Source organism: Juglans microcarpa x Juglans regia, chromosome 8D (assembly GCF_004785595.1).
Source record: "Juglans microcarpa x Juglans regia isolate MS1-56 chromosome 8D, Jm3101_v1.0, whole genome shotgun sequence".
Lineage (NCBI taxonomy): Eukaryota > Viridiplantae > Streptophyta > Magnoliopsida > Fagales > Juglandaceae > Juglans > Juglans microcarpa x Juglans regia.
In genome coordinates this window covers 26,201,676-26,216,179 of record NC_054608.1, presented here as the reverse complement: position 1 = coordinate 26,216,179, position 14,504 = coordinate 26,201,676, and the positions used below count along the sequence as shown (strand labels likewise).

Genomic DNA, 14,504 nt, shown 5'->3' with positions numbered 1-14,504 from the left:
CCAAACAAGCCCTTACAGTTTCACGATCATTTTCACTTAGGATTTTAAAAGGAAAAGTGTTACGACCATTAAATTTTTTTATAAAAATAAATTTATAAATTAACATAAATTTATATAATATATTATATTTAATTTAAAATAAAAATAATTTTAACCACATCAAAATATATCAATTTATAAATTTATTTTTATAAAATTTTCTAAACGGCTAAAGCATTTTTCCCGTGAAAAAGGTAATAAAACTTTACGGAGTCATCTGTAAGACTGTAATTGATCTATGAGTAAAGCCGCTCACCTAAAAAATAAAATAAAATAAAAATTAACACTTAAAGAGAGTTCTCGCTGGATCAATCCATAATAAGAAGAAAGAGGCAATCTCAATCTGTTTTACGCTCTCGCTCTCTCTTCAGCCTCTGCAATTGGGAACCAAATACTAGTTGTTGCAGAGATCGACCGCCATATCAGAACCCTTGCGTTTCTTCGGCGATCCGGATCAGTGACTGATGGAGGCCCCTCAAGGTGGTGGATCCGAGAGGGAGAAATCGAATTCGTCCTCTTCTCCTACCTCAGTCGTCTCCAATTTCTGGAAAGGTATCCAAAATTCTAAATTCTTTCTTCCCGCATTGCCTGCTAGTTTTTAACTCTCGCGCCCTCTAATCTCTCTTTCCTGCATTTTCAATTACATATCCTAAATCCTTTTTTCTCCCAGTATTGATTTCTGCATGTTTCATTTTTCAATTCAGGCTGTTTTTTTTTATTGCATGATTTTACTTGTAAAATGTTTACATTCTCGAGGCAATATTAGTTATGCAACTTGTACAAAGATGTATTGTCTTTGATATTCGTATTTATCAGCAAGTTCTTCTATACCTTAGTCTTTTTTCTTTCTTTTTTTTTTTTGGCTTCGTCTTTGAAGTTTGGAATGGTCACTTATCAACAAAAAATTTTGGAATAGTCCTTTGGCTGAATGTATTTTTGTTACAACTAATATACAATAAACAACTCACTGGTCAACGAGGAGCTTGATAATTTGCTATTTGGATAATTTTTATGGATTTCTTAACTAGAAGTTTGATAATTGACTTATCAAAAAAAGAAGTTCTGCTTTTTAAAAAAAAAAAAAAAAAAAATTATGACATAAAAAAGCATGGTAGAGCATGTACGGAGAGAAAACCATGTAACAGAGAATAATCCATCTCTAAGCGAAATGCCATTTCCATGGAAGAGCATTTGGAAGATAGAGGCCCCCTTAAAGGCATCATTTTTATTTTTTTGTATGGACAGCTTCTTTGTAAGATTCTCACTGTTGACAACCTAAGAAAATGCCATATCATAGTATTGGGTTGGTGTTGCATGTGTAAAAAGAGCGAAGAATCTGTTGAATCTACTAATGCATTGTGAAATTGCCACGACTTTGTGGAATGACTTTTTTACTAGGGTGGGTGTAGCTTGGGTGATGCCAAGAAGGGTGATTGACCTCTTAGCTTCATGGAGAGGTCTTCAAGGCACTTCTCAAATTGCTGCAATTTGGAAGATGGTTCCGATATGTCTATAGTGGTGTCTTTGGAGGGAGAGGAACGAGTGAAACTTCGAAGATCATGAGCAATCATTGGATGAACTTAGAACTTTCTTTTTTAACAACTTGTTCCACTAGTCGATCGTAATTGATTTTAATGGCATGACCATTGAATTTATTGTATCACTAGAACATCACTCATAGGCGTTGCTCTTGTATATGACCCGTGTACTTGGGCTTTGCCTTTTCTTATGATCAATAAAATTTTATTTACCGATCAAAAAAGAAAATAAGAACAGAACTATAAATCTGAATCAGGGTCCTCTATAGTCATATGGTATTCTATCATACTGAAGCTATTAAATCCCAATAATTGCATTCAAATTAACTGATTAAGATTCTATCATCTTGGCATTTATCACTTCAAAATTTTTTATAAGTAAATACTAGGTTAATTAAGTACATATGATGCATATTCAGATTGTAAGTACTAGTTTAGTAAAGTAGTAAACTTATTCTTCATGATGGGATACCTCAAGAAATTCTAAAGGGTCCCGATCCATATGAATGAATATGGTGTTTTTGGTCCATGATCCAAGGTCAAAGTTTGTAACCATCATAATGAGTTGCAGCAACTGTTTAAATCTATAAATAAGATACTGGCCTAAACCATTAAATATCATGAAAGTGGTGGGGTTGAATAAGGTATTGATGGACTTGCACAATGTCTCAAAAGTTATTAATCGTTGTTGTATTATTGGCAATTTTGGCCTGCATGTTGACTCTTTTGAAAAATTTAATTCCCTGAGTTTCTATATTTGTTAAAGTTGCATTGGCTACTTACAAGTTGAAACTGGACTTTATAAGTGATTCTAGGGAAACTTGAAATTGATTAATCTTTTTTGGGTTAATTTGCAAATGCACCTAGTCCTTTCTGTGGGTCATCACATACCCTGTTTCATACTTCCTTTTGTACTGGATGCCCATAGTTACTCTGCTTTTCCCATTCTTTTATGTCTCCTGATTTTATGTCTGATGTAAAGCTCCATTGTTGCATAGTTGCATCTATCAGAATATTTTTCTTGTGCAGCATCAAAGAATAGGTCTTGTGTTGTTAGAATGTTTCACAATTTTCTGATTTTATTGTATACAGATTTTGATTTAGAAAAGGAAAAAGGTGTGCTGGATGAACAAGGGCTTAGGATAGCCGAAAATCAGGAGAACAGCCAGAAAAACAGACGGAAGCTTGCAGAAAGCACTAGAGGTATTAAAGGGAAAATTTGGAGAGGTCTTGATGGGATCTATCTTTTCTGTTATCATTCTACTTCACCCACTGCTCTCTGTCCTGAATTTTTTTTTTTTCATTAAAACTTTAAACTGCCGTGCATATAGATTTCAAGAAAGCTTCATCAGAGGAAAAGTTAAGCTTGTTCAACTCTTTACTTAAGGGATACCAAGAAGAAGTTGACAATCTTACCAAGAGAGCAAAGTTTGGAGAAAATGCTTTCCTTAACATCTATCAAAAACTGTATGAGGCTCCAGATCCTTATCCAGCTCTTGCTTCAATTGCTGTAAGTGCTAGCATGTTTCTTTTTTGTGTTGCATTGGAGCCAGTTTAAATGAATTTTTTCTATAGGTACGTTTATATAATTAGCTCGCACTTAAACTTGTTCTTTTGAAAATCTTCATCAAATCATATAAATATCTTCATGATGTGTTATACCTCGGTGATATAATGAGGTAACATCAGTGATATAATAACCACAAACTTCATATCATCTTTGCATCCTTGGTAAGCTAAAGGGGTTTTGTGTTAGTACTTTAAATATTTTTAGGGAAATGATATTCCCACGAGGAATATCACCGACAAAAGCCACCGATTAGCTTTTTTTTTTTTTTTTTTTTTTTTTACTTGATGGTTAAGGAAGTGTTTTTGAATGAGTTTGTGATTTTTTTTAAATGTTTAAGGGGTTTAAAAAAATGTTTGAAAAAAAACAAATTGGCCGTTCAGTGGGAAATGTTGGTGGGTGTAGCAGCACCCATATTTTTAAGATCCTTGAGTATGTGCTAGCTCTTTATCCATACATTTCAATGTTGTAGTTCAAATTAAATATAATTGTATACCCTAAGAATTGGATCAAGTGATAAAGACATGTTATACGGGTCCAGGTTTGATTGGATAAAAGGCATGCCACGTCTGCATGGTCTTTGGGTTTCCTCATCATTAGAAAAAAAAAAAACAGAGTTTTTGCTGGGTAATGGTGGATGTGAATTGGTTTGAAAAGCAGTACAAAACCTAGGCCTCTGGGCTCTGATATAAAAGCTTAGCACCTGGTCTAGCTGTTTCCTTTCAAGCCATGGCTCTCTTTGTTGTCTCTATATGTGATACAAGCTTCTTGTGTGCATTATACTTACACTTTGTGTATGCATGCTAGTTGTTTTGTTGTTTTTTTCTAAATTCATATTTCTTTCCATACAGGAGCAAGATCTAAAATTGTCTGAACTAGAATCTGAGAATCGGAAAATGAAAGTCGAGCTTGAGGAATTTCGGACAGAAGCCACCCACTTAAAGAATCAGCAGGCAACAATACGAAGACTTGAAGAGCGCACACGCCAGTTAGAGCAACAGGTGGGTAATGTTTACAGTACTTTAGTTATGCCAGTAACACTTAAAAAGAAAAAGAAAAACAAAATGTCAAGTAAGCTTTAATTGTCAAGTAAACCGAATGTTGCAGGAACAATATAATTCCCATTTAGTAGATAGTTTCGTGTACTTCAGTCCATGATGGTTTCTCCTCTTAATGTGTGAGGTTTCTAATATGTGTTCAGATGGAAGAAAAGGTGAAAGAAGTTGTGGAGATGAAGCAACGCAGTTTGGCAGAAGAGAACCAAAAAACGCTTGAAGTTTTAAAAGAAAGGTACAGTCCTATCTAGTGGCACTTAGCGTTAGGATATGTATCTGAGTCCATTTGGCATCTATATTATTTATTCCTGGACAGTTCTGTGTTTGTCTATATCCATGTCCTGATTTATAATTCCTTCTTTCATACAGGGAGCAATTGCTGCAGGATCAATTACGTCAAGCTCAAGAAAGTGTTTCAAATATGCAGAAAATACACGAACTTGCACAAAGCCAGTTGTTTGAACTACGCGCGCAATCTGGTGATATGCTGATTTTAGAATTTGATTTATGTCATGCCTCATTGCTTAAGTCAATAGGCATGTTCTATTCTTATTATTGATGCTAGACACGCATGATGTCAACATTTATGCCTCTTCTATCTGCCCAGCAAAGTGTCTTATCTGTTGTTATAACACTTTCAGATGAAGATAGGGCTGCAAAGCAGTCAGAGGTTAATCTTCTGATGGATGAAGTAGAACGGGCCCAAACACGGCTTCTTAGTCTTGAGAGGGAGAAGGTGCATTTTACAAATCCTTCAGGCCATAATTTGAAAAGGATCCAACTTGTCTTTGATCCTATCCAATGACAAATCTTTGTGTACAATGTTCTTTACTTAGCTGTTGGGTACCTGTTCTTTTTTCATTATTAATCATTATACAACTGGAATCTTCTACTTCACCTTCAGTTTTTTTCTTTACTCTTGCAATTTCATTGCTAATCATCTTTATTGACTGGGTGGTCTATCAGCATGGTGCATAAAGTCCCCTCTCAGAAATTCCATATTTTGTCTTCATTGCTTTCTGATTATTTATTTTTTTCCAAATTGAAAGGTTTCCCGTGCATTAGAGTTGTATTCTTTTATAATGAATCACTAACCTATCAAAACATCCTGTCAGAGTTCTACTACAAAATGATGGGATGTAGAAAGATCAATGCTCTCACGTCCAAATACAAATGCTTTATTTTTTTTAACATCAACTAACTTTTATTTAATAAAGCAAACCCATCAGAACTCAAGAAAATCTATATTTTCTTGGGACAGCTCTTTCTTTACTCCTTTTTATTTTCGTTTCATGAAGCAGCCAGGTTTTTGTTTGAAATCACTTTTGATCACAAGGATTTTGATCTGAAATCCTAGGGCTTTAATTTAGAGGCATACCCGTTTTAAGATCTATGACAAGCATTTGATATTTGGATTCTGGAGCTATCAACCATTCTTTCTTGTTTTCTGGCCATTGTTTTTCTACCTGCAAGCATGGGTGTTAGGATTTTAGGATGTAACTTAAAGAAGTTCAGTATGTCAAGTCTGTGGTTAGTGGTTGACCATTGTATGTTATTTATTTATACATATCTTTTTACAATCAATTGTGAACTTATATAAACATGCATGAATCTGTTTAGCTACTTGATGATATATATATATATATTTTTATAAGTTGATATATATATATATCATGCTTTTTCCATCTACTAATCCACAAGGGTATTTGGTTTCGAGTCTCTTTTATACATTATGTTATATGGTGGCGCATTTATTTTTATAATGGTCATGCTGCTGATATATTTGCATATCTTTTTACTGTTGTTTCGTGACATAATGAACTGCGTATTTTGAATTACAGGGACTTCTACGCTCTCAATTGCAAACGGCAAATGAAGACACTCGAAATAAGACTAGGTGAGCTACTTCAGTACCATTATCTGTATTTCTATCATCTTAGACCATGGCTTTGAGTTCAATAGCTCAGTGGATGGCATAGCTATAAAAATAGGGTCATTTAATGACATAAACTGTCTTTTTATGGGTAAATAGTCATGTTATTAATAAAGGCAAGGCATATCCCTAGTACATGGGTTGTATACAAGAGAAACGCCTGGCTAGAGTTATAAACTCATACAAGGAAGTCATGGACATAGCCACCCCATGAAACCTGTCTGTCCTCTGAAGGAAACCTGGGATAATTTTTTGTAACTCAATTGTGCTTTTTTTTTTATCATTAAATAATAAGAATGCAGTTGCAACTTGCACCCTTCTCCCTACCTTGTTCCACCATCGGTCTCTAGATTCAATTCAATTTGAATTTGTTCAAACCTTTGAGAGCATAGCGACCCCATGAAATTTTGTGGCCATTATTTTTGCTCTCTACCATAAGGTTTTACCTGGCTTTCTGCCCAACACTATGGGCTAGTATAAGAATTTGTGTTGGGTGTGCTTATTTGTCACTCGGAAATTTCTGTGATTAAATACTCATCTTTGAGTTTTCCAATTTTCTAATTTTGGAATACGCTTTTAAACTATTGTTTGCAGTGATACTTTAGATTCAAATAGCATCCTTGAGAATTCATTAAGTGCGAAGGAGAAAATAATCTCTGAACTGAACCTGGAACTTCACAATGTTGAAACAACCTTATCGAATGAGCGAGAAGAACATGTTAATGAGATTAAGAGATTGAATGCACTACTGAATGAAAAGGTATGCAACTCTTTTTTCTTGCTTGTTCAATTTTAAGAGTTAATTATGTTTCAAAATAACAATTAATTTGTTCTGGTTTTCACTTCATGGGAAATTCTGTTCCTAGGACTGAAAGATGCTGAAAGGGGCAATACTATCCCATCATCTGATGTTATGCACATTTCTTTAATTCTCTCTGCATCACTTTTACTAATATTGTTAAGTTCCAGGCTTCTGCTGCAATATGACTTTTTCCTTTTACTTATCTTCATCAATTTAGGAAGTTGCTTTTGAAGAGATGAAGAAAGAGCTTCATGCAAGGCCAACAGAGAAATTGGTTGATGATTTGCGTAAAAAAGTGAAAATCTTGCAGGTAGTTTGATCCCTTCTCTGTTATCAAACACTATCTCGCTCTAATTGGTTTCAGATTTCATGAAATGTTACACAAATCTTGAAAAAATGGGTTCGACTTCCTTGAAGTTTTAGTGGCAATGCTGCATGGAAAAGTTCAAGTTTCAGTAGCTTAGGGCATGTTTGGTTGGACAAACTTTTGAGAAGTTTTTAGAAACATAGAATAATATTTATGGTTTATCATAAATAATATTTGTGTAGAAACTGGTTTATCGTAAATAATATTTGTGTAGAAAAGTGGGTGTAGTTTCTAATATTCTCAGGTTAGCTAGCCTCCTGGATTGTAAGGTGTCCTCTTTTCCAATGAAATATTTGAGTCTCCCGTTGGGAGCAACTTTCAAGAATAGAGCCATATGAGATGGGATAGTGGAGAAGATAGAGAAAAGGCTGGCTGGATGGAAACAGGTGTATTTATTGAAGGGGGGCCGTCTCACTCTTATCAAGAGTACTCTCACTAATCTCCCCACTTATTTTTTATCTTTGTTTCCTATGCCTATAGGGGTGGTGAACAGAGTGGAGAAACTCTTTAGGGCGTTCTTATGGGGAGGAATGGGGGAGGAAAAGAAATTTCATTTGGTTAGATGGGAGACTGTATGTGCCTCAGTTGTGAATGGGGGGTTGGGTGTTTGTAATTTGAGAATTTTCAATAAAGCTTTATTGGAAAAATGGCTATGGAGATATCATTTGGAGGGGGGTCATTGTGGATGGATGCTATTGACGCTAGACATGGGTTCGCTTGGGGTGGTTGGTTCTCTAAGGAAGTAAGTGGGGGCTATGGGGTGTGTTTATGGAAGTATATAAGGAAGGGGTGGCCATGTTTTGTAAATCAAGTTCGCTTTGCAATTGGTGAGGGCAATCGTATCAGATTTTGGAGGGATATGTGGTGTGGAGTCCAAGCTTTGGAAAGGGTTTTCCCGGCCTTATACCATATTGTAGCTAATAGGTTTCAGTGGCTGACGTGCGTGTATTCTCTCAGGGTGCGTATCTGTGGAATATCCTTTTTAATAGGGATTTCCATGATTAGGAATTACCTATTGTTTCAGAATTTTTCAGTTTATTGTATTCCACTGAGATCCCATTGACACAGCGAGATAGTTTGAAGTGGAGGTCTAATAACCATAAGCTATGTATAGTTAAGGCATATTATAGCATTTTGACAACGCAACTTGAGATTACTCTGTTCCCTTGGAAGAATATTTGGAGGTCTCGTGTGCCATCTAGAGTAGCTTTTTTCGTTTGGAGTGCAACTCTTGGGAAGATATTGACCACGGACAACTTGAGGAAGAGGGGATGTGTAGTATTGGATTGGTGTTACTTGTGTAAGAATAATGGAAAATCTGTGGACCATCTATTACTACACTGTAAGGTAACAAGAGTGTTGTGGGATGAGATCTTTCTGAGGGTTGATATTGCTTGGGTTATGCCTTTGAGGGTGGTGGATTTGTTGGGATGTTGGTCAAAGTTGCAAGGTTGTAAGCAAGTGGCAGCAGTGTGGAAGATGATTCCGTTGTGTATTATGTGGTATATTTGGACGGAAAGGAACGCGCATTGCTTTGAAGATAAGGAACGCACAAGGATTGAGTTGAAGAATTTTTTCCTCCACACTCTAATGTGTTGGTTTTCCGCTATTGTATTACATGGGGACAATGTTCAGGATTTCCTGTCTTTAATTTATCGCTTTTAGAATGTATTTAGGAGTTCCTTTGTATACGTCCTGTGTACAAGGACTATATCTATTTCATTCATATGTATAATATCTCTTTTTTTACTGATCAGAAAAAAAATATTTGTGTAGAAACATAAAATAATATTTATGGTTTGTCATTAATAATATTTGTGTAGAAACTTATAATAATATTTATGGTTTATCATTAATAAAAAGAAAAATCCTTACAAATCGATATATGGCTTAATTCTTTTATGCAATTAACAGATATTATAATGTTAGAATTGGCAATCATTACCCCACCTAACCGATATCAACCCTGTATGCTCCAATTTATTGAAATAATAGTGTTGTCAATTTCTTTTATTAAATAAATCAAATATAAAAAAACTATTAGATAACAGTATTGAGAGAGGGGTCTAAGATTTGATCTAAAATGACATAGCACTTCAAGCGTTCTTTTATTTTTTCCAATTTTTCCTCGTACTCTGCCCCACCACCACATCAAATAAAAAAAGAGGACAGAGTAGCATGTTGGGGAGTAAAGAACAAATAAAGAGAAGCTCTATGCAGACGTTAGGGGAGTGGAGGAGAAAAAACATGAGATAAGAGTTTGGTGTGAGAAGAACCGTGATCCAAGAGTTTTTTTTTCGTGTAAAATCCAATGCATATTGCGCCAGAAATATTAGGAACAGATACTGAGGGGCTTAAAAAAATTACCAACTTTTTTCTGCCTACAGTAGAAAATTTTGTATGTTTGATAAAAGATTTCCCAATTCACAAAACAGTTCTTGAGAATTTCATAAGCCAACATGCCCTTAGTTTTCAGTTAAAGATATTATTTATTATTCAAGTGGCGTTTCATGTTGTTACAGCTCTAAAGGAGTTGTCTATACCAACTTCAATGGGGCGGGAGACGAAGGATCTCACCAACAAGATGCTTTTTAGATCCTACAAACATATTTCACTGTTACTTCTCCAATGAAAAAACCATCTCAATGACCCATTCCTGTGAGACAATATAATAATTCAGCCATTTGTGTCACTAGATGTAGCAATATACTAGTTGCTTATCAACAGCATGCTCTCTTGTTGATTATTTTTATGTGATTCATTTAAACCTGAGACTTCCTCTCATGTTGGCATTACAATTTTTATTTTAAGTTATTTGACACCAATGGGTCTGCTTTTTTTTTTTTTTTTTCTTTTCTTCTTAGTAACAACATATTGTCCCCCCCCCCCCCCCCCCCCCCCCCCCCCCCCCCCCCAAGTTCTGCCTCCTGCTCATTGTACACATTTTCATTTATTTTGCATCTTCCTATGGTACTTGTCATATATGCTTTTCGTTCTCGTGATCTGCCTTACACACTTTCATCTGTATAGGCAGTGGGTTATAATTCAATAGAGGCTGAAGATTGGGAAGTAGCTACCAGTGGGGAGGAGATGAGCAAAATGGAGTCTCTTCTTCTCGACAAGAACCGAAAAATGGAACACGAACTCACACAACTGAAGGTATGAATTGTCCTTGCTAGTTCTTTTGTTGGTAGAGTGGGGAAGAAGATCTCAGACACATTCACCAGCATACCAAGGGAAAAGAAATCCACATGCATGAGTGTATTATGAACTAGATATTGTGCAGAAGGAATAACGAGTAAACATCTAGACATAATTTCCATGTCTTGTCACATATTTTATCAATGTGCCTCTTATTGTTTTTACACCTTTCTACATATAAACAAAATGACACCTTTCTATCATTTTCAGGTCAAAATTAATGAGAAAACATCTTTGCTGGATACAGCTGAAGGAAAGATAGCAGAACTGACAGCAAAGGTTAATGAACAGCAAAAACTGATACAGAAGTTGGAAGATGACATATTGAAGGTTCGGATCGATGGCTTGAGAAAGTGTCTGGATTTGACTCGAGTGATATCCAATGTTATTCATTACTGAGTGACAAAATATTTGCAGCACGTAGTTCAGTTAATATTCTGGATTGTGATGTTTAGTGTCCTGACATTATTAATTAGATTACATGAACATGCAAAAAATTTTAAAGTCTTTCTGTTCGCTCCCAAGAACGATAATAGATTTAGATGGATGGTTTTACATGTACCTGCATACCTTTGAAGTTATATTATTCATGCTTATGTTTGCAACTTAATTTCTTTATTCACTTAGCATATTGTACTTTAAAAAAAAAAAACAAAGAAACCCTTACATGTTTACTTTGCTGACATTTCTGTGTGTCAACTTCTTGTGCTGATTTTTTCCCTTCTAATCCAGGGCTATAGTTCCAAAGATAGAAAAGCCAATCTATTTAATGACTGGGACCTTTCGGAAGCTGGGGGATCTGAGATATCTGAGGTAGCTCTCACCCTTTTGTTTCTACTCTGCAATTGAGAATTTTCTCCAAATAGATACCAACAACCCAGTCAGTATTTTCTTTGATTACGTGTGGGCATTGAAATGTACAATAAGTCCTAGAAAGTTACAAGAAAAAGCTTAAAAGATGAAGAAAAACTGAATGCAAGGATTGCAACCTCTACTTTGCCATTAACATGATCCAGCCCCAATACTTCCTTCTACATAATTGCTTTGAGATGCTGCTCTGTTTTTATTCATATTCACCTTTTCTGGATCAGAATATGGATCAAAAACAAGTTTTCGCCGATCAAGATCAGAGTCCAATGCTTAAGGTGATTTGTAATCAGCGAGATCGATTTAGGGCACGCTTGAGAGAGACGGAAGAGGTATTCTGTCTTTTGAAAACTTTCACTATTAGTTTCCTATCTCTATATAATATTTTTATAAGGAGATGGTTAGATTATGTGTTGGAATTTGCTTTTCCAATTGTACTAGGAAATAAGACAACTGAAGGAGAAGATTGGGTTGCTGTCAGTGGAGCTGGAAAAGACAAAAGCTGATAATGTCAAACTATACGGAAAGATTCGTTATGTCCAGGATTACAATCATGAAAAAGTAGTCTCTAGAGGATCAAAGAAGGTGCTTCATTGTGATTCCCTCTCTTTTTTTTAACCTTTTCCTAATTAGCATCCCTTTAGTTTGTTATGGTTCATGTTTTTGCATTATATTGTCATTTTCAGCAAGCAGAGGATCTTGAAAGTGGTTTTACCTCAGATGTGGAATCCAAGTACAAGAAGATATATGAGGATGACATAAATCCTTTTGCAGCATTCTCAAAAAAGGTTGTTAACTTGTTATTCTTGAGCTTCTTTGATGAATATGTAAATTTTGATAATATTCCTATGCGGATTATTTAATTGAGGATTATATCAAATGTTTCCGCTGCCATTCTTGCTTTTCTTTCCATGTTAAAGTTGAAATTATTGTAGTGAAGGTTTCTGCTACTCAACCCATGTGCTTTTTTACTTCTTTTAGTTGAATGTTATTTATGGTCTCCTGTTCTAAAATTCTGCGGCTTCTGAAGTCTTGAAAGATGATGATGATTTGAGATATTACATTCTCCGGTGAATGAAACTGAAATTGACAATCTGTAATTTTATATGGATTGCATTACAGTTAATAACGTGCATTCCCTGATTTCTTGTCTACATCGTATCAGTTGTTGTCCTTTTGTAGGTTGTAAATGTTTGTAACGCATTATTGGTTATAAATCACTTTCTAATTGAATTTGTTGACTTGTAATCAGGAAAGAGATCAAAGGTACAAAGAGTTGGGTTTCAGGGATAGAATCACACTTAGCAGTGGACGTTTTCTTCTTGGCAATAAGTATGTTTCTGTTCTGTATTCTGAGTTTCTGGAATCTATCCATCTATCCTTCTGAAATGTTTTTCTTTTCTCTCAACATGCGATGGGAATGAAATGACAAAATCCCCGTTGTACATCATTAAAAGAGTGTCCTGATTCTTTATTTTTATGGCTTGTTGGTGTCATCGGTGACCTAATTCTTCTCGTTGAGGTTTGGCACCTCGAACTGTCCCTCCAGTTCAGCTTACCAACTGTTTATCTGGATAGATGATGCTTATGATATATGTCTAACATTTCCTAATCTTCTAGTTAGGTCTACCAGTTTATATTCTCTGATCAAACTATTGTTCAGTCATGACTTTGAATCAAGCTGTCAAAAACTTCTTTCTCTGGGCACTTCTTGTCTTATGAACATATTGCCTCTTGGTTCCTCAGCATCTGCTCATTCTTGGATCATATATTTCTCTAGACAAAGTGCATGATGCTGCATTACAAAATACATTAAATATATGGCCCGGTTTGATAAACTTTCTAAATTTCCTCATTTGAGAAGTCCCTTTGAAGCATGCCCTTGTGTTTTGTTTTATTTTGCATGTTCCATTGTGTCTACAATTTGGTTTTGCTTTTACAAAACTAAGCAACTTTAACTTGTCAGACAAGAGTCACACGGTGCTACTGCTCCCCATGCTATGCATTTCCAACTCATCTTTTACCTTTCAAACATGGCGAAAAAGTGCACTCTTGTCATACTAGCTGTTTGTGTCTGTGATTTGTTTATTCCATGACTTTACATGCTGCTATTTTTGGTTACGCATTATCTACTTCGACCAATCTCTCTCCCCGTTAGTGGTGGGCATGCATTCGTGAGGGCTAGCTTTTGTGCATATGTATCTGGTAGAGCACAGATATTTCCTCCACCCATTTTTTTATTTGTAATAAGTGATGAGATATCATTAAAAGTCGCAAAAGGGCAATCCAAGAGAGAAATAAACAATGAAATCATGAAAGTTAAGCCGATTAAGGTCTATCGAGGCTGTCCAAAGGAAGAGACTGTTGAAGAAGATGGTTTTGAGCTCCTCTAGCATCCGTTCATCATCCTAGAAGGCTCTGTCTTTCCTTCCCCCCAATACACCATATAAGTGGAAGGTCCAATAGTTGTGCTCATGTTCAAGATCATTGGCTTTTTGACCTCTTCCTTTTACAATCTGAATCTTGCATGTTATAACTCTTACAAATGGGGACTGAAATCTATCTTTGTTGTTTCTTAACGTTTTCTCTGCCACCATGTGATCTTTGCCCTAGTATCTTATTTCCACTTTAAAATTGCACTCACTTTTTTTCCCATTCATGTGCTTTGAATATATTCCTCTGGAGTCATCAATATAATAAAGAACTACTTCTGCAGGTATGCTCGAACTTTTGCATTTTTCTACACCATCGGGCTGCATATCCTGGTGTTCACTTGTCTCTACCGGATGTCGGCTCTAAGCCATCTGAGGTAATTATCTGTCGAATGACTTGATTATAACTCTTATTAATTTTTAATTAATCTTCAACCAACTCATTCTGTTTTTACAGCAATGGCCCTGAGGAATATCTTGTTGGGGAGAAAGCTTTGAACCTTCCACATGCGCTTTAGTCCCTCCAATACTCGTTTTCATTGGATTGATTTTGCTAACGTCTGAACAGGACAAAGGATAATTGACATTATAAAAGGAGATGTCCTATACTATGTATGTACAGCAAAGGCAAAAATGATGTTATTTTCTAGTTTTTTACCAATTTGATTGTGCAATTAATATTTGTAAATTCCTTTTTCCGTTT

The 14,504-nt window shown here is 35.5% G+C and overlaps 1 protein-coding gene across 2 annotated transcripts; it reads left to right on the top strand.

Annotated features, from left to right (window-relative positions):
• Positions 1–320: 320 nt before the first annotated feature.
• LOC121242994 (protein CASP) lies at positions 321–14,504 on the top strand. Of its 2 annotated transcripts, XM_041141038.1 has the most exons (19): positions 323–591; positions 2,670–2,780; positions 2,909–3,087; positions 3,996–4,145; positions 4,346–4,434; positions 4,569–4,678; positions 4,841–4,935; positions 6,041–6,096; positions 6,727–6,892; positions 7,152–7,244; positions 10,332–10,460; positions 10,713–10,832; positions 11,235–11,315; positions 11,594–11,701; positions 11,811–11,954; positions 12,056–12,157; positions 12,622–12,701; positions 14,086–14,178; positions 14,259–14,504. In XM_041141038.1, exons 1-19 carry the CDS (start codon positions 504–506, stop codon positions 14,317–14,319), a joined length of 2,055 nt encoding a protein of 684 aa, XP_040996972.1. In that variant the 5' UTR covers positions 323–503; the 3' UTR covers positions 14,320–14,504. The 2 variants fall into 2 exon arrangements, with proteins under 2 accessions (XP_040996973.1, XP_040996972.1); XM_041141039.1 differs by lacking the exon at positions 14,259–14,504 and having other exon boundaries at positions 321–591; positions 12,056–12,156; positions 12,620–12,701; positions 14,086–14,164.

Coding starts and splice junctions, on each gene's coding strand:
- LOC121242994 (XM_041141038.1), top strand. CDS start 504: ATGGAGGCCCCTCAAGGTGGTGGATCCGAGAGGGAGAAATCGAATTCG. Junction 4,936..6,040: donor TTAGTCTTGAGAGGGAGAAG/GTGCATTTTACA, acceptor TTTGAATTACAG/GGACTTCTACGCTCTCAATT. Junction 11,955..12,055: donor TCTCTAGAGGATCAAAGAAG/GTGCTTCATTGT, acceptor TGTCATTTTCAG/CAAGCAGAGGATCTTGAAAG.